Source organism: Apis florea, unplaced genomic scaffold (genome assembly GCF_048593485.1).
Source record: "Apis florea isolate Af1SG1 unplaced genomic scaffold, ASM4859348v1 contig_2293_pilon, whole genome shotgun sequence".
Classification (NCBI taxonomy): Eukaryota; Metazoa; Arthropoda; class Insecta; order Hymenoptera; family Apidae; genus Apis; species Apis florea.
The window spans coordinates 806,876-830,005 of NW_028256554.1; the positions used below are offsets into that span (position 1 = coordinate 806,876).

The 23,130-nt window shown below is 26.8% G+C and overlaps 3 protein-coding genes and 1 long non-coding RNA gene across 8 annotated transcripts; 3 read left to right on the forward strand and 1 right to left on the reverse strand.

Annotated features, from left to right (window-relative positions):
* Positions 1 to 377: 377 nt before the first annotated feature.
* On the reverse strand, positions 378 to 4,600 carry Tbc1d15-17 (TBC1 domain family member 15/17). 3 transcript variants are annotated; one of them, XM_086903762.1, is made up of 10 exons: positions 4,536 to 4,600; positions 3,868 to 4,285; positions 3,366 to 3,458; positions 2,792 to 3,293; positions 2,542 to 2,718; positions 2,379 to 2,473; positions 2,071 to 2,269; positions 1,778 to 1,995; positions 1,380 to 1,694; positions 378 to 1,313 (listed from the first exon to the last, which is right to left on the reverse strand). In XM_086903762.1, the coding sequence occupies exons 2-10, from the start codon at positions 3,892 to 3,894 to the stop codon at positions 1,008 to 1,010; spliced, it is 1,932 nt and encodes a 643-aa protein (XP_086759888.1). In that variant the 5' UTR covers positions 3,895 to 4,285; positions 4,536 to 4,600; the 3' UTR covers positions 378 to 1,007. The 3 variants fall into 3 exon arrangements, with proteins under 3 accessions (XP_086759888.1, XP_003689942.1, XP_086759889.1); XM_003689894.3 differs by lacking the exon at positions 4,536 to 4,600 and having other exon boundaries at positions 3,868 to 4,308; XM_086903763.1 differs by lacking the exon at positions 4,536 to 4,600 and having other exon boundaries at positions 378 to 1,325.
* LOC116414347 (uncharacterized) lies at positions 3,994 to 5,266 on the forward strand. The gene is made up of 2 exons (XR_004224845.2): positions 3,994 to 4,293; positions 4,531 to 5,266. It is a non-coding gene; the product is annotated as an uncharacterized LOC116414347 (long non-coding RNA).
* Positions 5,267 to 9,313: 4,047 nt separating this feature from the next.
* Positions 9,314 to 18,960, forward strand: Atet (ABC transporter expressed in trachea). 3 transcript variants are annotated; one of them, XM_086903766.1, is made up of 13 exons: positions 9,346 to 9,458; positions 9,716 to 9,814; positions 12,136 to 12,305; positions 13,683 to 13,906; positions 14,323 to 14,440; positions 14,526 to 14,715; positions 14,794 to 15,001; positions 15,092 to 15,268; positions 15,349 to 15,710; positions 15,801 to 15,969; positions 16,088 to 16,188; positions 16,272 to 16,427; positions 16,520 to 18,960. In XM_086903766.1, the coding sequence occupies exons 2-13, from the start codon at positions 9,812 to 9,814 to the stop codon at positions 16,862 to 16,864; spliced, it is 2,223 nt and encodes a 740-aa protein (XP_086759892.1). In that variant the 5' UTR covers positions 9,346 to 9,458; positions 9,716 to 9,811; the 3' UTR covers positions 16,865 to 18,960. The 3 variants fall into 3 exon arrangements, with proteins under 3 accessions (XP_086759891.1, XP_086759892.1, XP_086759893.1); XM_086903767.1 differs by lacking the exon at positions 9,346 to 9,458 and adding an exon at positions 11,463 to 11,821 and having other exon boundaries at positions 9,679 to 9,814; XM_086903765.1 differs by lacking the exon at positions 12,136 to 12,305 and having other exon boundaries at positions 9,314 to 9,458.
* Positions 18,961 to 21,122: 2,162 nt separating this feature from the next.
* LOC100866326 (small ribosomal subunit protein eS28) lies at positions 21,123 to 21,623 on the forward strand. The gene has a single exon (XM_012487241.3). It carries the CDS (start codon positions 21,225 to 21,227, stop codon positions 21,420 to 21,422), a length of 198 nt encoding a protein of 65 aa, XP_012342695.1. The 5' UTR covers positions 21,123 to 21,224; the 3' UTR covers positions 21,423 to 21,623.
* The last annotated feature ends 1,507 nt before the right edge of the window (positions 21,624 to 23,130 follow it).

The window sequence follows — 23,130 nt, forward strand, 5'->3', positions numbered from 1 at the left end:
GTGCCATCTTTCGAATTTTTTTATTGAAAAAAATATATTATAGCACTCAAAAGATGACGCTAATGATCATTTCTTATTATCATTATCCTTCTATTATATTATTTTTATTAATTTCATCTACAGCATTCTAGAGATGGCATTCTATAATTTTTAATTTATTTCTATCCTTATCCTTTTCTTATCATTTATTCTTTTTGTCTATATTTACTTTATAAATTTATACATTCAAAAGACGATCAATTTTCGAATTGTCATATCATTTTTCGAATTATCATTGTTGATAACAATATTAGATATGTATTTACATATAAATATACATATGTATTTACATTGTTACTTTCAAATATTAAAAAATGTAAGAAAATTATGAATATCAATTTATTTATAGTTTAGGTGATTTTTATTAGAAATATACAGTACTATCATGAGACTTTTTACAGATTTAAGAAAGACATTTGAACTTAAGTGAAAATAACACAAACATTTATAGTTATATTTGAAATACACTGTAAATTGTTTCCATTCACTATTTCCAATTCATGTGCATCGAAAGTATTATTTAGATAAAGAACATATAATATGAAACTACCTCTTATTTACTAAATATCCACACGATCGACAATCTTTTCACTTATAGTGAATTTTATAAATATCTCAAAATTCAACGCTACTAACAACAATTTTCTCTATAACTTTATAAATTCGAGATAATGTTTAACATGTACATAACAAAATTTCATAATTAAAATTTGAATTATAATATCACATTTTGATGAAAATGATTTGTTTGTTAAACAAACAAAATGCTAAGTTCTTTGCATAAAATAAACTTTGATGAAAATCAAATAGTCATTGTCATATAATTTCAAATAATGCATATACATTTGCTTTGAAGAATATGACTATAAATATTTTTACTTAAGAATGATAAATCTTACAAAATTGACTGTAAACAACACGTTGTTATACAACGTTCATTAGATTATGATGAATGAACGATCTTGCTCTCACATATACGATAAATTTAATCCACGTTCAAATGTCACTTCATCATTTCCAAATTTAATATTGCCACTTTCTATACTACTTCTTCTTGAATTATTAGTAGCTTCATCAACTTCAATGTTATGACCAGAAGCTTCACCATTCTCTATATCACTAATTGGTGATGTTTTATTCATAGGTTCAAGTCCAATTATTATGCGAACATTATCAGGTAACTGATCGGCAACCGAAATTAGTTGATAATAAATACCTTCAGCTTTAGATAATGTCCAAGGTAATTCAATGTGATGTGAAAGATCATTTATGTGCTACAATGCATACTATATATTATTTAAAGAAAAAATTTACTTCTTGATTTTAAAATTTTATGTTACCTTTAATATTTCTGTTAATCCATAACGATTTTCCATAAGCACATTTCGTTCTGTATCCAAAATAGCTGCACAAAAAAGTAGATGGAAATTTTTACATGGTAAATCAGTCCACAATATCTCCCATAATTTCATTATGTCAACTGCATTAAACTCTCTTTTAAATAATACTAAAAGCCAACGGAAGCAAAAAAACATGTTTCCTGAATCATGTTTATTCAAGTAATGTGCTAATTGTGGATCTGTGGCACTCAAAAGAGTATATAATTGGCACAATTGGGCTTTCATTCCAGCTTGGTCTATTTCAAAATTGGAACTCTATTTTGTATAATAATAATACAAGATTAATTAAATATTTTTATAAGTTATTACAACTTATAAATTTTATAATATAAACGTACCACTTTGTCCATAAAACCAACAAAACACCAAAACGCATCAACTTCACTTTCCATTAAACATAAAATAGGACTCAAAAGATCGCTCATACCTTGAACGTATCCCAAATCAAAATTGTACATTACATATGTCATAAGAATATCATATAATTGTGCTAAATGTGGATTGTTATCACCGGAATAATATGGATGTGTTCTATCTGTTCTATTTACATCCTTTTCTAAAATATATTTTTATATTATAGATTTTTTTATAGAAATTCTTGAAATATTTCATATAAAAAATTTCATATTACCTATCAAACTTTTTCGATCTCGATAATCAGAAAAATTATTCTCTTGTACTGATGTCATTGATCTCCATTGTAACTTCATCATAAAATATTCATCAGTCTTCTTTTTTTTAAGTTCTAATCTCTCAATATGTGTAGAATTCCATGGATAATAATTTAATAAAAACTTCCATACTTCAAAGCGTAATGATGGTACAATACCCTAAAAAATTTTTTAATTTATTTGATTTGTTTATTATATTTGAAAATAATTAGTATTCTAAATCAAAAAATAGAGATATTTATTTAGATATTTAGATTAATATACAAACCCCATGAAAAATAACTTCTTTTACTTCTTGAGGATTTAAAATTCTCCCTTCTGGATCCTTATATTTGTTCCACTGTTCTTGTGACAGTGGAGTACCTAATATAATCATGTATATTTATATATTTTTAATAATATAATTTAATATAAATTTATTTTCAACATACCCCTTGGACAAGGTGGTCTAGGAGGTAATACTACACTCAACTCATATTCCCCAATCACTTCATATTCCTCTCCTGAACCTACAGATACTGGTGGAGGAGGAATATCAATTGTAAAAGAATTATTCAATATATCTGCAACTGCTTCTTCAACTGGACGTTTAACTGGATCTTTGTATACTATAATTTAGAATTTAAAAAGAATATAGTAAAAATTTTATAAATTATTATTCCAAGATTCATCTATACTTACACCAAATATCTGCCAATTTACTAAAAGCTTCTAATGTTGTTTCATATGGACGGTTATGTAAATTTTTTACAAATTTCCAAACATAATCTGAAGTATTTTCTTGAAATAAATCTAATTCAGCAAATGATTTAGTTAGTACTGATTGAACTTCATCTACTACAATGTACAAATTTCTATTTGTACGAGATTTTACAAATTTAATAAATCCTTTTAAAGAATTTACAAAACTTTCAGCATTAGATAGCTGAAAGAAGGCAACATAGGTAGTACCATCTTTCTGCATAAATATAAGTTGTTGCCCCCCATGATTTACACGAAAAGAATTTAAATCTGAGAATAAAATTCTAACAGTCCTTGTACGTCCAAGAGAATCTGGTCCTTCTGATGAAGTACGAGTACGTCTGATATGAGTATCTACCAAGGACCATTCTGGATCTTGATCTTGATTTTCTGATACTACAGAGTCCTCTATAGGTTTCCATTCTATACATTTCCCAAAACTCTGTAATTTTACAGAAAAATATTCCATGTTGTTTAAAATAATTAACAAAAATATTAAAATAAGTCAACTTACATATTCAACGATATTTAATGTGCCTAAACTGTGAACCTCATCTTCTCTTGTACTTGCACTTCGTAATACAACTCCCGTATGAATACAGAGATCCTATTAAAAATTATATATATATAAATATATAAAATAAATAAGATTTGAATTTATGGAAAGAATTCTATAAAATCTATGTTAACAATGGATAATATTTTATAGTATATATGAAACATAACCTCTATTATAATGTCATTGTCAAACGAAACATATGAATTTTATTAAACTATGAAATGACAACAATGCAAAATTGATACAAATATAGAAATAAATGATATTTATATAATTATGCTTTTGCATAAAGCTTAATTCAGTTTTATTGAAGTATTAAAAATAATGCATGTGACTTGAATGTTTACGTCATTTATGAAATTGACAGAATATACATTCTAATTGTATTTTGCGACAACAAAAATTGCAATTGCATCATCAATAGCACATACAGCAATAGCTCAAAAATGTTTCTTACCTTTCCCTGTTCTGTAGGTTCAAACATGTTATTTGTGTTTTTGTGTAAATCAACGACTTGAATAAATTATAGCTGATTTCATCACATTCCTTCTACTGTCCTACAAATTTACTTTCTCTCTTCTTTTATTTTATTGTCTTTATTCACTTGTGCAAACATATATTTGCAAGTACTGCTTACGAGAATAACTGTCTTTCTCTTTGTTATTTTGATCACAATTAACAAAAATATTATTTCGCCATTGATTCTGATTTATGATAGCCAGAAATTGTAAAACATTTCGTAATTATTTAAGATAATTCGTTATAGCCTATTTTTAATAAATATAAATCGTATATGAGAAACGATGAAAATTCGCAACATACTACGTATGAGTAAGCGTTTTATCACGACCTCTGTCACAAAAGCAACTCTTTCTCTGTAAAGGTATTCATTCATTTTAGTGCTATACATTGAACAAACAATACGAAGATAGCAATAAATTGAATATCATATTAATAAAATTAATATTATATTAATAAAATAAATCTTGAATGTGTATAATACTTATAATTGATATTTTTTAAAAAATTATAAATTTTATTTTATGATTAATGATGATAAGATAAAAATATTATACGATTTTAAAAAAGAATTTCATAATTTTTGATAATTTAATTTCAGATTACCTTGAAAACACCTGTAAAATTGTTCTGTAATGCATGCTTATGCAGTTTGTTCACGTGAAAGAAATAGTATATAAGTACTTACCATTGAAAGAAAGACTACTTATTCATCACACTCACACATTGATTAAAGTAATATTATTTATTATCTTTAACTCAGATTAAACAAAGTTAAAAAGTGCAGTTAAAAAATATTCGTAAAGAAGGAAATGAATTAGAATAGATCATTTTTCATATATTTCGAGAATACCGATTTTCCAAGAAAAATTATTTTAACGTTTTTAAGATTGTAAAATGTCAGTTTTCAAACTTCATATTTATTATTTAATATACATAAATAAATTATTAAAATTATGAGTTTATATATACTATCATTTATTTACAAAATATATTCATATATGTAAATATCATTTCTTTCTTGAAAGATAACAACGTATATTTTGCATTATATGGACCGTATAATATAATGGTAATATTGAATAATGATATTGACAAAGAAAATAAAATCGATATTATAATTAATCTCTTTGTGTTACGGACTTTGTAACATACATTCGAATTATGATTGCGAGATGTACATTACTCATCCATGAATAAATATATATATATATATATGTGTGTGTGTGTGTGTGTGTGTGTGTGTGTATAATATCGTATAATTATAATTATTTTATTATTGCAATATATTTAACAACAATATATTTATATTTTAATAAAAAACTGAATCTGAAAAAGATATTTTTAATTTTACAATATTTTCAACATATAATATTATGTATAATATATGTATATACATATTATATATTTAATATCATTCATTGTTATGTATGATAAGATATGAACTAGATAGTCTATGATGTTGCAATAGGACAATGCCGCTTTTGAGAGAAGTATGTACTTAGAATAACATCATAAATTATACATTTATTATAAGACATTTGATTTGATTGGGTAATCGAGAAAATTGAAACAATACTTTCCAATCATATTCTCATTATCAGCAACAATCAACATAGATTTAGTAATATTAATGAGAAAAATCCGCGAATTAAATTTTCTTTTCAAGAGTATAATAATTAGGAGCTTGACTTCAAAATATTATGTTAAAATATTATACAATATATAAAGTTAAAGTTATAACGTTTGAAGATAACCAATAAACTAGTAAATAATAAATAAATCTAAATAAAATTATTTTATTAACATAAAAATGCTCAAATCCCTTGCTCTGATACGTCTAATGTCAAGAGAAATAATCTTTCATGCGGATGTCAAATCAAGTACAGTTGCACTGAACATTGTAGCTCGAATTACGTAGATATTTACTATCAGAGCAGGAATAAGACAGCTAGATCACGACAGATTCTCAAGAGTAAATTTTAATCAAATTGATTATAAAAATTCGATAATCGTCCTAACATCAAAGATACGATATAACATAGATATATTATTGTAATTTGTCGTTTCAAAATCAAGGACCTATCTTGATCGAAACGACAATTTATTTTTTTTCGAGATTATATTTTTGAGATTGATAAATTGATAAATTGTGACTTTGAACATTGAAAATAATTTGATTAAACTCGTAGCTGCGAGGAAATAGTATCTAAATATGCAATAATATGATTGTAGTCAAAGATGTGGAATGTAGAGAGTCGAGACTTTCTTCTCTAAGTATTTATAAAGTTTATTTTCTTGGAATTGTAGATGGACGTATGTATTTACTCTGAAACTAATAATTCGCTACAAATTGAATAACTTAAAATAATATAAAATCTTTTGCAAGAAATAATCAAGTAAATTTATGTGATAATGATAATACAAATATCTCTTATTAAAAATCAAAATATTATAAAAATTAATAAAAATTATAATAAATAAGGTTCTAATAAATATATCTATACAATTTTTTGTTATATTGTATTTGTATTCAGCCAGATATAAGACACGTGTATTTGTATCTAATTTAGATATAAGACAAGATTCATATCAAGATTCTATATAAAATTACTAAAAAAATTATAACCTCTATATGATTGATTTTTCTTGATTAATCTATAAAATTTCAAAGAAAATTGAAATATTGTTGTTATTTGATATTAAAAAACTTGCTATGTATATTTCTATTTGATTTATATATGTTATTTATCAAATTTAAATATTTGTATTAACATATAAAAATAATATAAAATTTTTGAAAATCAATCTAAAACTAAATTAGTTTATTTCTATTTGTTATATATGTCATATAATTTAATGCACTTAATATAACAATAACTTTTCTCAAAATAGAATACAAAAGCAGACAGATCGATTACGTAAAAATTGGCTTGATAGAACATCCCTGATTATACTTAACTGTTTATATAAACGATATCAATGAAAAATACATCATTCGATTTGCATGTGCAATATATTTGCAGTAAAAAAAATATTCTCATGTGAAAAAGAAGAATATTTAGTAATTTAATTTATGATACACTTATCGGATCAGTACAAATATGTTATTTGATTTGGTATATATGTATATATATGTATCACACATGCAACAGCACTTTCTGCGGAATAAAACGTGACTAAATGACGCAAAAAAAGGATACTCCTATTCCAGACTTTGTTCGTATGTATTAAAAACGATAAGAATAGTAACAATCATAGATTTACTAAGTAATTTCTTCTCTAAAATTTGTTATTTTAGCGTGCGATATTATTCGATTTGAATATCGAAAATAGAAATTTTTTCAAAATATTTTCTATATTTTTTAATACATCCAAAAAAGAACAAAATTTGACTTCTTTTTGTTACAATTATTTGCAGATATATAAGAGTATATATAAACTACATGTATATAGATTGTATATTATTGTGTATTATTTATTTATAAATTTATAAATTCTCTATGTAACATTCTTTGAGAATATTCGAAATAATTGTCTCTTTTCAGAGAAATATGCGTGTATTCACCTTACCAAGAAAACAAGATGTATCTATAGGTATATCTACATTCCTAGTCTGCTTCTGATTGTGAGTGAGTCAGTAACTGGTTAAAACAAAAGATAATCTATCGTTGGAATTTCATCGATGCCTAATATAGAAAATTCTATAATTTAATTGTTATAATTCAAAATATATATATTTTTGCTAATAGAATATATATTGCATGAATTTTCGAGTGTATTTTCATATTTTAAAAATGACACTAAATTTATAGCAATGCATTAAATATCTGATAAAAATTTAAACAATTTATGATAAATATCCTTCATGATTTTATGATAAGGTAGAAAAAAGTAGGTAGATAAAGTAGAAAACAGGATGAAACTTGATGCGCTTTTCAGGATGGCGTCAGCGAAAACAAAGGATCATATATGTATATAATAAAATTTTATAGAAAAAATATATGATTTTATTTTATAATTTCCAAATTATATATGAGGAAAAAATATTTATTTATATATTTATATATGTATATTCCTAGTACGAAAAAAAATAGGGAAAATATTATAATAATCATTTCGTCTTGTGTAATTGTCGAAGAATATATATATATACTTTTAGATATATTTATCTTTGACATAAATACAAAATAACATTTAAAAGCGCTTGAAATATATATAGAAATGCAAAGAGATATTATATTTTGCAAAAAAACTAAACTAAACGTCTATCTTCATTCACAAGTGCAGCAGCCCTTGCCGTCGTTTGAGTACACTAACCCTCTCTCTTTCTTCGCACTTGCGATGAGTCAAACGCATTTCTTGGTGCAGATGTACTCAGATATACAAGTACACTAGTACCGAACATCGAGCTAGTGCTAGAGTATCGACCCACAATATGTGGTAACTCATTCTCCCTTCTCCTTTACTTGTTTCTTTCTTGCTTCCTCTTGAAATGTTATCCCTCATCCATCTATTCTCTATCTCGATTCTTCTAATATAATTTGCTTCTTTCTCTTTTCCTGTATTGCCCCATCTCTGTTGTACGAGATGAAATATAAATTTCGCCGAGGACGAAATTTACGGAACCGTCTACGGGAATTTCGACCCTATAACGATGTAGTACATTGTTGTGCATGCGCAAGAAAAACAGGAACGTAACATTTCATTATCATGCCCTACAGCCAAACTTTTGAAACTTTACAAAACTTCTTAACGCGCGCATTAAGATTCTATTTAACCTTTGTCATATGATTTGTAAACATATATTACTCTCCGATAAAAAAAATAATATTTAACCTTCAAATTATATTGCATATCATGCATATAAATTACAAACAGATATTCTATCATTTCATTTATTCCTATCATTATAATATATCAAACTGTCCTGTTTCCGAAAAACAATACTCAATAAAATTATATAATTCTTTTTTCTTCAATTTAATGTATTCTTACATAAGACTTCGTAAACGTATTTTAAAAAAATTAAATATAATTTTTGAAACGGATGATTTTAGAGTTTAGATAAATGTCTTAAATCTTATTTTATGTTTGTCATTTATTGGCATTGTTTTGAATTTTGAATGAAATTATGATTATTATTTGAAAAATTGTCATTGCATAAAATCAAAAAAAAGAGACAGGAGTAAAAGCATTTTGGTTTTTTATTCTTATTAAAAATAATACAAATAATAAAAGAAAATATCCTGAGTCATGAGTAATAAAAAAATAACGAAAAACGCGCAACGCTTATAAATCTGATCGCGTGGTTCAGACTTCAAGACCAATAGTCCAAGAGATAGAAGAAACATGCAAGTGGGAGAGGGCTCCGATGATTATAGTCGTCCCTGGTTTCGAGTTGGACAGTTCAGTTCATTTGGTTGGTAGAGGCGAACGATGGTGCATAGCACGACAGCTGATTCTGGACAGTGTTGCGTCGTCTGATCGTTTCTCTTCGCTGTCAGTTGCAGTTCGTACTGCGAATCGGTTAGCTGCTTTGCGTTTCGATTTTCATTTATGCGTGTTTGCATAACATAATTGATTGCAATCTTTATTAAATATTATTTTCGAAAACGGATACCGTCTTGCGATTCGAAAAATTCCTCATTAACAATTGAAAAAGCGAAGACAAGGATTTAAAGCATATCATAACGATTCACTACGACCTATCTAGTTACTTTTCACTTTATTGTAATTTTTGTGATCATTATTTCTTTCTAACGCGATTGCTGTGCATGGTGAAGCGTCAGAAGAAAGGGCGGAGAGACAGAGGATGCACCGTGTCATCATCAGGGTATGATTTCGAACGCCGTTTGGATACCTAAATTTACCTTCGACCGATGGTGAGTACATTCTATTTATAATTATTTTAAGACAGAAATTTTTTATGTTTTATTTAGCTGATACACTTTTACAAATCACTTTTACTTAATCATTGTTCGCGCAGCCCTTATTCTACTTAAAGATTTAACCATCTTTCTTTGTCTACTGTAACTCATGTCCGCTTTTTTGTTTTTCTTCATTGTTTAGTTAATATTATTATGAAATGAAAAAATATATTTTTTGAAAATAACAAAATAAAAATATCAATAGCTATTATATTAAAAAATTAATAATTTCTGATAGAAAACTAATAGAAAATGTAAGTGATATTAATTTTTTTTTTCATATTATCATCATTAATAATTTAATTACTTTCAGTCCTTTTTATTGTTTTCAACTTTCGTGACTTTTGTTAAAACACATGTTCGATAAATACCTATAGCAGTATTTACTACTAAAGTTTATAATTCTATAATATGATGATTCTATACCTAGATTTAAAATTGAATTTAGAATCATTGGAAAAAGAAATTCAATTTTACGTACATCGTTCATTGCGTTTTATTTATATATATATTTTATATTTACTTCTTGCTATCACGTACAACATAATTTAATAAAAAAAAATTTAAACGAAATTCGTTTAAATTTTAACAACTTAATATTTGCAATATAGAAAATTTAATGTTTTTAATATTTTTTTATTTCAAGTTTATTATATTTAAATAAAAAAACGATGATTAAATTTATTTGTTGGCAAAAAAAGAATTTTATTATTAGTACACGCGAAAGTGAAATCGTTCGAAACTTTGACCAAAATGAAAAAATGATAATAATATAATATATGTTGTTGTATACATTGAATCATTATTCTAACAAGCGTAATTGATTTTACATACATTATTTGCCCATTTAAATATTTATTTGAATTTGAGCATGCCCTCAACATTATCAATTTTGTTTAAAGGTAAATAATATATTTCTCGGAAGATGCAATGGACATTGACCCTGGTACGATCATGACCGATTTATGCGTTAGTTTAGCAGATGCTATAACGCGTCTATGAATTTATTGGCCGAAACAAAGATATTATATAATCTTTATTTATCCAAACTACTATAATATTTAATATTTATAATTTCTTTAATAATTAATAACTTATTCTTATATTGGTTGTATTAAATTAACATATTTGAATATACATATAGATATCTTGTCAAAATAAGTGAAAAAATATGTTAAATTTTACGAATTGTTAGTCATATCGATTGCGTCAATTGATCGATCAGTAATTAAAATTTGTAATCATCTGTAATCAATATTTTATGAATCTGTGTATTCGCATTTTTTTTTTTTTTTGCAAGACATGTACACGTGTTCTGACTTACATATTATATTTTGAAAAATATCGTGATCTTTAATCTGATTGCATTCAAAAACGATTACGATTATCTCATTCATCATATTCAATCTTTAATTATTTCATTGAATAGACGATATTCAATTATCGTATTTGATCAGTAATATATCGTGTTATAATATTGTCCGATAATTACAAGAGCGTTATCATATCTTTCAATAGTAACACGTGGGTCTGAAATATTATTTTTTTCTATCATTGTCGTATGTAAAAAAAAAAAAATAATCTTTTTTTTTCTTTTTCTTAGATATATAATTAAAATGTCAATTAAAATGTGCGTAATAAAATTATTAAATATATTTAATAATGAACGAAAAGAAATATCCATCAGAATCTAATATGTTTGTTAATATTTCTCTCAATTGAGATTCATATAAGATTTATTCATCTCTTGAATAACTAGCAAATAAATGTTAAGAATATAATAGTATTTTTACTAATACTAAAGGAACAAAAAAAAAAAAAAAAAAAGAAAGGAAAAGGAAAAAGAGATAAAAAAAAAAAAAAAAAAAGAAAGAAAAGAAAGTTTTATTCAACGAGCAAAAAAAGGAGACAATCTTATATGCTCGAATTTATATCGATGATTCCATAGTCCTTGCTTTGAATGTACGTATTTATCTTAGGTTTATTCTAAAAATAAGTTTTAAAGAATGTCATATCAGAAGAATTTTATTCATTTTATAACTAATTAGAATAATTTTAAAATTTTATATAAAAAAAAGTCTGACCAATTTAATGAGTTTTAACAAAATAAAAAGTTAAATTATTCACTTTTTAACATGACAGTTTGATTAACTTTTAACAGATTAACGTTACAAATACAATTTTCTCTTAATCACGTCATAAAAAAAAAAAAAAGTTTTTATCGACGAAACTTTTGTGCTTGGAAGAAGTTCAATTGGCCAAATTGATTGTTCCAGCATCAGGAGATGATGGCAGATTTAAAAAATCTTGCTTTGACCGGTGGAGGAGGATCTAGATACAGTGGCGATGAACAAGTACAGTTCATTCCAGGTGGAAGTCATCAGGTGACAATTAAATCTCCTCCACCTTCTCTGCATTTGGAAAATCTCAATAATGCTGTTCTCAGGTATATATTTCTTAATAAAGATGGCATATTAAAAAATTAAACATTTAATATGTTGGATTGGATTGGAATTTCAATTCACGTGTGCGGCAAGAAATTTGTATATTATGTATTGAAGAACAATAGAAAACTTTGAATATAGCAGATTTCTTTTATATGGATCCTTCTCTTAAAAACGAAAGCATGTATAGCATAATAGTATATTCTTTGAATGATTGAAACTTTTGTCAACTTTGAATCAATATAGCATTTTTACATAAATAGGATAAAATATAATAGCTGATACTGATATTTGCATAATAAACAGTATTGTGTACAAATGCTTTCTATAAAAAAAAAAAAAAAATTGACTACCACAATTGCAAAGATCGTTCTCAATGGCTACAAACTGATATTTAATTTTTATGTGAATAATATTGTTAAATTAAAGTTTCCAAATCTATATCAAATATTCTTTCGAACGTGTAATTTTTATGATTTATATATTATTATAATCTCTGTGTAATTGAAACAATATGCCCAGAGGAATTATTATTAATAAATAATGAAAATAAATTTGAATTTTTAAAATTTTTATCAATTAATTTTCATGTAATTAAGCAACAATTTTATCAGATATATCATATTACTGGCAATGTATAAGTGAAACTGCGGTCATCGAGGGAACATCGAACACGCGAACTAATATATCCCAAATACGACTAAAACGGATCTCAAGGTCTTTCCATTGATCGCGTTAAGCCTTTTACAAAGCTTCCTTCTGATTGTTTCGTTGAATTTGCCGTTGTAATAAAAGTAAAAAAAAAATTGTTTAAATTTAGATCGCCTGGAAAAAAATTATTAAAAAATTGTTTCTCAAATTACAAAAATATAGGTGTATATATATTCAAATTAAATGACTCATAATTATGCGAAATTTCTCGAATTCGTTCGCAAAAATTTAATCGATTTATCTTGTTAATACACGTGTACGATATCGATTAAATTGATTCTTATTCTTATCGAAACCATAAAACTAAGTGAAAGATCAAATTACAAACACCATATCCTTTTTTGATCCTCGCAGCCCTTCTAAAATTTATTCCACATCAATTCAAACGTTCGACAAGGAATAAATTTTGGTGGAGTGGAAAGAATTTTCTTATTTTTAATTAAAAATCAAGAACATCGACGAACATCGAATGATATAATAATAACTAATATAACCACAACAAGAATGAGTTTGATTACTCGTTAATTTGATTTACTTACTTTATTTACTTAATAGAATCGAAATAATATTTTAAATCGATACATTTATTGAAATTTTTCGAAATGTTTAAAAAAAAAAAAAACCTTCTTTTTAAACTTTGTCATACTAATCTTTCTCGTGTGTTCCAGTAACTCGCAAAATAATCTTCACTGCAATTGCAATGGCAGCGCATCCAATGGTACCGCGGCTTCGATGTGTAGCAATAGCATGTTCGCGAGGAAAGTACCAAACCATAGCCCAGGACAGGATGGCAAAAGGCCGGCTGTAACACTGACGCATTTACCGAAGAGGCCACCGGTCGACATTGAGTTCAAGAATCTAGCGTACAGCGTGTCAGAAGGCAGAAAGAGAGGTTGGTCTTCGAAAAAACGAAAAAAAGAAATAACGTATTACAAGAACAATACGCATATTCGAACGTGAAAGTATACTCGGTAGGCACTTTGTTCAATATATTCAACAATGAGCTAGCTGAAAGAATCAATAGATATGTACAAGCTATTCCGTTTCGGTCCAGATATACCTTGGAGGTGCAATTGTACTCACAATTAAAAGAGGTCAGCTAGAGAGTCTAAGTATTCGTGAAAGCTGCGATTAAGTGAAATTTCTATGTTATCTCGAATATTGTCAAGTTGGAAAACAAAAATCACAAATCCTAATTTTTGTAAAATGTAAAATACACAAATGGAAAATAGTGAATAAGTAAATGAATGAAAAGAGCGTTACTTTCACTGCCTGTAAATTTTATATCTCGGATATTTTATCTTACAGGATATAAAACAATTCTGAAATGTGTGAATGGAAAATTTCGATCCGGAGAATTGACCGCCATTATGGGCCCTTCGGGTGCTGGAAAGAGTACACTTATGAACGTTTTGGCAGGGTACAAGTAAGTTATGTTTTCAACAATTTCTAAATAGTAAATATAAATAAGCCAATTGAAAAAATACGATAATAATATTCTGTATTTTCAGGACATCTCATCTGAGCGGTTCTGTTCTGATAAACGGGAAAGACAGGAATCTTAGGAGATTTCGAAAGATGTCTTGTTACATAATGCAAGATGACCGTCTGTTACCTCATCTAACGGTTTATGAGACGATGACGGTCTCTGCTAATTTGAAATTAGGGAAAGATATCAGCGCAACAGCAAAAAAAATTGTGGTACTACTAAAGGCGAAAACTTTTAAAACAAACAAACAGGTCATTTTAAACAATTGTTATAAAATCGTCTTTATACAGATCGAGGAAATAATCGAAACGCTTGGCCTAAGCGATGCGAGCAATACACAGACTCATTGTCTTAGCGGAGGGCAGAGAAAAAGATTATCGATCGGGTTGGAACTTGTTAACAATCCTCCGGTGATGTTTTTTGATGAACCAACTTCTGGCTTGGATAGTTCAACTTGTTATCAATGTTTAAGTTTGCTCAAATCATTAAGTAGAGGAGGTAATCTAGCAATAAATTCTTATTTAATCATGATTTAATAATACGCTATTTTATTAATATAAAAATTTATTACTTTTATGGTATTTTTAGGAAGGACTATCATATGTACGATACATCAACCAAGCGCACGATTATTTGAAATGTTCGATCATTTGTACCTTTTGGCCGAGGGCCAGTGTATATATCAAGGAAATGTTGGCGGCCTGGTGCCCTTTCTATCATCAGTGGGCTTGGAATGTCCCAGTTATCATAACCCAGCGGATTATGGTAGATGAAAATTACATTGACGCTTTTAATAATAATCAAAATCTATTAATAAGAAAAAAAAAAAAAATAATTCTGTTTAGTTATGGAAGTGGCGTGTGGAGAACATGGAGAATGTGTGCATAAATTAGTTATGGCTGTAAATAATGGTAAATGTGCTAATTATCAACATTATCAAAGTACCATGAATGCGGTGCAAACTGTATCGAATGATATCGCGAAGGAGTCCCCGCAGCAAGAAACAAAATCTGAAACTGCTTTAATACCGAACGGTGTAGCAAAAAAACCAAATAGCGGAACAGTAATTAACATACCAATTTCTTGCACAACTTCTTTATTGGATAGTGCAGAAAGTATTGAGCAAAAAGTTGGCTTTCCAACGAATAGTTGGACCCAATTTTGGATCCTTCTTAAAAGGATATTCTTGTCACAAATAAGAGACATGGTTAATAACACTTACATACATGTTGTTTGTGATGTTATTTGATAGTAATAATACGAAATATTTCGCTCAAAAAATATTCTATTATTGTAGACATTAACGAGAGTAAGGCTGATTTCCCATATAATCGTTGGGTTTCTCATTGGTGCAATTTATTATGATATCGGCAATGATGCCTCACGAGTAATGAGCAATGCCGGCTGCGTTTTCTTTACGGTAATGTTTCTCATGTTCACCGCAATGATGCCTACCATTCTTACATGTAAGTAAAAAATGTACAATAAATAATTAAACTTTGTTGTTTATATCTTACACGTACTAATTACTATGTATACTTATACGTATTAATTTAATATGTAATAATTTGTTTTTTAATATAGTTCCAATAGAAATGGCAGTATTTGTAAGAGAACATTTAAATTACTGGTATTCCGTAAAAGCTTATTATCTTGCGAGAACTTTAGCCGATGTACCATTTCAAGTTAGTATTTTTAATTTAACATGAATGCTATTATATTCGTTTAAATTTTTAAAACACATTTCAATTCATTATTTTCATTGCAGATAGTATATTCTATAGCATACGTCATAATTGTATATTTCATGACGTCGCAACCATTGGAAACAAATAGATTCATGATGTATTTAACAATATGTATATTAACAGCGTTAGTTTCTCAATCTATCGGTTTAGTGATAGGATCAGCGATGAGTGTGGAGGTAACACGTATTTCGTATTTATATAAAATACCATCGATATTTTTTATTGTTTTTCCAAAACTTAAGAAAAAAAAATTCTCCTTCTTTTCCAGACTGGAGTATTCATTGGGCCTGTATCATCAGTACCAATTGTTTTATTCTCCGGTTTCTTCGTCAATTTTGACGCCATTCCAAAGTATCTAAAATTTCTTTCATACGTAAGTTATGTCAGATATAGTTTTGAAGGCACCATGATTTCTGTGTATGGTTATAACCGTGCTAAGCTCAAGTGTTCCGACGCGTACTGCCATTTCAAGAGCCCGACGAAGTTCCTCGAAGAAATGTCGATGCAAAACGCCGTCTTTTGGCAGGACGCGGTTGCGTTGACAGGTTTTTTGCTTACCTTGAGAGTGATCGCCTACTTTGTACTGAGACTGAAGTTACGATCTCTTCGTTAAAACGTGGCGATAATATAATCGATAATCAATAGATCATCGTATTACGAATATTCGTTTCATCTCAATCCACCATTAAAAAATTTAAATCTTTGGAAATTGCTGGTTCTATGATTCTGAATTTTTATTTTTTTCTTTTTTTTTTTTTTTTTTTTTTATTGAAAATGAAAAAAATTCAGACATTTCAGCAAAATTGCAGAACATATATGCATGTGAAATGACGCAATATTTTAATTTTTATTTGTTTCTCAAGTATCAAGACTTTATATACTTATTTGAGCTCATCTCATATATGCGTTTATGTTACGATTATGCAATGACAAAAACTATAAAATCATCTTTAGAAATCCTATTATAATTATTAGAGTCGTTCGTTACTTTGAATTTTGTTAAAAGTATCGAAGTTTGAGAAATCTGCACTCTTAATTATATGTGCTTTAATATAATGCTTTAATATAAATATAATAATAAATTGCAATTAATATTATTCAAATACAAGGAAAGTTAAGCAAATATTTATATTTTTATGAAGATTTCGTTTTTTGTTGTACCCTCAAATTCAGTTTATATGATTTATATATTGATGCAAAATTTGTTGAATTTGGAGAAAACATGTTAAAGCGACTAAAATCAATTGAGTTCGAATAAGATATTGAGAATATGTGATTTATTGATTATTTTATGTTACACAGATATGATATCTCTCAATAAGTCCCTCGGCATTAAGCCGGTTGTTTTTCAATTCTTCTGAAGATAATTCACTTGTACGATTTCATTATTTTCTTATTATTTTCGATTCTCTCATTCTTGCATATAAATAATAGACATAACATCCAAGTGCATCATATGACATTGAACGAGACTAACGATAAAAAAAACACAGATAAATGGTACGCGTAGACGGTTTAGGACATTTTTTAATAAATTAGAGTACGCAAAAATAGCGTGAAATTGTAAATCGTTGATAATAAATCAGAAAAGAGACCACCGTTGGTAATTACGTATTCTATCGAAATGCAAACATTGATAGCCAATTATTACAAACTCGCCAGGAGCCTTAGGCCCATTCAAGACTCATGGTCCCTCCAACGAGCGCGTGTGTACATCACGCGAATAACATAGACTTTTTTTTTTTTTTATATATATATAGATAAGCAATAGAAAATTTACAAATCAAAGATTAGAATAGATCCTCTATTGTTCTCACATTTACATCGATAGTTATATTCACTTAATCATTATCTATAAAAGATATCTCGAAGATATATCAAACGACCAATAATAATCGTTTAACATATCGGACAAAAATAAGTTTTAGCCAACATGTTGAAGCACCAAAAATGAATTTATCTTGCCCGATATTTATGTACGTATATCAACGAGATATCTGAATATTTGTACTAAATCAAGGTCGCGAACAATCCTTACTATATCGTCATTCCATTTATAGATAATTCAATAACTATATAATATTTAAGAGGCGAACAAAAATTATAAAACATAATATTGTAAAAAGCTCACACCTGACCAATCACTAGCTGCCTGTGCGTTTGCTTCTAAGTCTGGAGTGCTGAACATTGTTACATTTATTATAATATAGTCATTTAATTAAAGAGGTGAGGGGAGTATATTATTAAAAAAAGAAAAAAAATTAGGACTAAAAAAAAAAAAAAAAAAAAAAAAGAGAGAGAGAGAAGAAAAATATAATAGAATGTAACAAAAAGATTATTCTGATTTTGGAAACTTTTACAGGAGTTTTTGTTCACGGCCTATGCATTATATTCTAACTGCTACGAATTCATTTACTTATGACTGGAGAAGAAAAAGAAGAAAATAAAAAATTGATAGACTTCTTCTTTAACTTACAATTAGATCTCATATCATGTTTCATAATAGTCGTACACGTGTTTGGATAATTACATAATTATAATAATGTTATTATTATTATTATTATTATTAATATTTAATAGCGTTACATTTAAGTTTAATTTTTTAAATTTTAAATCAATTAAAAAAAATTATCACATAAATATTTTTATATTTCAATATCAAATGTAAATCAAATTTATCACTTTTTTATTAAAATTTATTATATTATATATTATTATTCTCTTTGATGAATTATTCCTTATTTTATTCTAATTATGAATATAAATTGCATTCTAATTATATATTGAATGTACAATTATTAGATATCTTTAATCTTAAAATCAGTACTTACTATAAACTTTTAAATGCTTAGAATTTGTACTAAAAAATATTAGGAAATTTTTATTTACTTAATCATTTTAAATTGAAATTTAAGTTTATTTTTAATTATTCAAAATTAAGAATTATATATCAATTACAAATTTTGGGGCTATCGTTGAACGTTAACATCGTTGCATAATTTATTTTTTCATATACAAAATGAATATTAAACGAAAAAATCGTAATATGAAAAAAAATCTATTACGAAATATAGGGCAAGAGTAGTAGAAAGAAATAGGCAAACAATTTTCATATTTTTAGATTGGCTATGTATTTATTATTTATCATTTTTACTTATCATTATATATAAATAAATAAATTAATCGAATTTATACATATAGAAACAACGACATATTATATTATATTACATTATATGAATATTTTCTTCTCATTTTACTTTTTATCATTGCAAAGAAATTAATATGTAACATTATACTCTGAATCAATCAAATCATCAATGTTAAAATCAATTTTAACATGTGAATTTGAATATTGCGTATGATTATTTGTATTTCATTTCGAATACATTTTAGGAATAACTTGGAATGTCTGTGATTCAGTATCGTCAAACAATTGTTTGATTATACGAGAATAAAATTTTATGAGATGTATATATAAAATGGTGTAAACATAAGAAAATTAAAAATGGAAATGGGGTAATAATAAGATACTGAAATTATCTAGATAATCAGATACGTATAACGATTATTTATTTTCATTTAAAAAAAAATTTCGTTTATTATGTTTAGACCTTGGTTCCCATTCATCATGTGACGAAAGTGAGCTGTACAAAATCTGGAAGTAACTCGATTCTATTGTACCATAGTTATGTCTATAATCTTAATACATAGATTTACTTATAAAAGTAATACATAGAAATAGGCTACATGTATATGTATACGTATAGAACCAAGGTTTAAACACAACATTGACCGATTCATTTGAAATTGAATATTCGTTTACTATTCATTTGCATTATTGAAATTGTTTTTTCATTTCAAGTTTTTGATTTCTTTTTTTTTTTTTTTTTTTTTTCTATAATGCTGCGTAATCGCATACGTAACTGAGAATTAATAGACGTAAAAGCAGTAAAATGTTAAGTTCGATCCATACGAATCCACGCGTATTGTGTTCAAGGCTCGCGAGAATTGAGACTGTAATAGTGAACAAAAAAATTTTTTAATTGCATGTGACCATCTTGCGAACAAAACTATCAAAAGAGCTGCTAAAACAGAATTTGAATAATATACTATCATATTTGCATATAGATAGCGCAGCATAAAAGAATTGATTAAGACGTTTCCGCTTTTAGGACACATATTTCAAATGTACAATATACAATGTATATTGTTCGAACCATATATCGCATACATTCATGACACTTTTTTCAAGTATTGTAATTTTATATAAAGAAAAAATTATAGGTACGTGTGTAAGATTGTGCGTTTGTGGGTATGACATCGAAGAAAACAAATAAAGATACGTGTGAAACAAACAAAAGAATTTAAAAAACAAATATCCCACGCGGGAGGAGGAGATTGCAAATCCTTACAAGATTTTTAAATGTAATATTTCGTATTCTGAATCAGGAATGACACATTTATACTAAAGCACAAATGAATAAAAACATCTGTATAATGTGTAAAAATATAACGTTGTTATCTTTATTCAAAATTTATTCATTACCACTAATTGGCACGATTCAAATATGAAATTTAAAATTGTAACTAAAAGAGTTTGTCAGGAACACGTGGTGTGAAAGCAACGAATCTAATGGAGGAACAGTTATTTTAAACTTGCTTTTAGCAATGCTGCCAAAGCAAGGCATCTTCGAATTTTTCATTTCATTGCAATTTAAGATAAATATATTATGGAATATAATAAATTATTTATTTCATTACAGTACGTTTAATTTCATAACATTAATTTTTCTTAATATTTTTTATCTCATTTCTTATATTATTTCAAACAACTTTTGAAGTATATTTTAGAATACTTATTAGAAGTTTTATAATTAAGTTGGTAAGAAATTGAATGCAGTTTATAGAATTCGTTCTAAATCTATTGCAATCAATTGAGCAATAACTGAGAAAATCCAGAAATTTCAAGAAACATGGAGAAACCTATAGTTCGTGCAAGAGTAGTGAAAGTTCTCGGCAGAACGGGTTCTCAAGGGCAATGTACGCAAGTCAAAGTGGAGTTTTTGAATGAACAAAACAGACAGTTAATTCGGAACGTGAAAGGTCCTGTACGAGAAGGAGACATTCTAACGCTCTTAGAATCTGAAAGAGAAGCCAGACGACTTCGTTAGTATATTTAAGAGTAAAACTTTTTTTTCGAAAATTAAACAAAAAATATATATTATTAAACTGCTTCAGAGAAAAAAAGAGAAAAAGAGAACGATGATTAATATTGATTCTCTTATATACTATTTGTATGTATCTTTGTACAAAAGGATCTAAAATAACGTTCCTAAATATTTTTTAAACAATTAAAATTGATAAAATATAAATATCAACTGCATTTCATTTTCTAGATATTTCCTAGATATAAATAGAAACTAATTGATATTTGTTTTAGAACTATGATCAATTTCTTTTTTCCTTATATGTTTCTAATTTTAATGAAAAATTATATTCATGATTGATGAAATTAATGAAAATGATATGTACATATTATCGTTATAGGAGTGTAATCGAAATATATTTGTAAATAAAAATTAATAAAGTAAAAATTCAAAAAATAAATTATATTTTTTATTATTTTTTTCATAAAACAATACTATTGTATAATAATATTATTTTACATTATTTATATATAAAAATATACATAAATAAAATAAGTAAATGAATAAACAAAAAAGAAATAAATAAAAAAAATTGAAAAATTAATATTAAAAAAATTTTTATAGAAATATAATGAATATTTTTAAAGATATCAAGAAATATATTTATATTTTTAATTTTTTTTATTAAGTAACAAGAAACTTGACCTTTCATGTTTACGGAATTATATAAAATAGTATGTTATGCGATGTGAAACGGATGAAAGAAATAGACAATGATATAATTTCAAACAAAAGTTAAGTTTGTTTATGTTAAATACATAAAAGTTGAAATTCTGCAACGTAATTTAGCATACATATCTATAGATGTTTTCAAAAATGGTAGGGATAATAACAGTCCGTTAACAACGCAATTCTTATAGATGTCGCTTCTATCAACTAAAAGAAGAATTTCCTTTAACGATAAAAATTATTATTTTCTTTATTCAATTCGGCAAAGATTATAAACGCATTTGTATATATAATAAAATTAAAATATTTTGTAATATTTTATTTTCACAATTTTGTCTTTCTTTAATATTTAATAGAAGAATTATTAAGTAAATCGTAATAAATAACAGAAATATAACTTCCGGTGGCAGCTCAATCGATGTTCGTAGTTGATCGTTACGTTGTACGTTATGCCGGTGCCATGTCAGTTTAGCTTGAACGATCGCGTGGTGAACTTCTTTTGTCATATTCTTGTTTTTAATAATTTATCATTCCTTTGAAAATTTTGATCTTAATATTTCTAATATTTCTAATAATTCGTTTTTTAATCATTCCTCTTAATTTTATTTTATTTTAATTCGTAACGTCATGTTCAAGCTAGACTATCGTGCAATAGTTTCGTTTCATATGTTAGTGTTTTTCAGATCTTCCGCGTCTTCCGCGTAGTGCAATTTGGTTTCATTGTAATCCCGGACGATCGTAAGTCCCCTTTTCCTATTTTCTTTCCTTCTATTTTTATGTCTGTAAGGTTAAAAGTTATATACTTCGTGAGAGTAAGATCAAATAGAAGTAGTTGCCATTTTCTTTGTTCTTTTGACGTAGTTAATTTGAACAGGATTTTTGCAACTCTTTCTAAAGAATTACGATCAAAGAAGATATAATTTGTGCTGCGTTTGGGAATAATCTGATTCTTTTGAATTAGAGGATGCCCGTGACGTGCACCGCCATTACATGACCCGTTTTA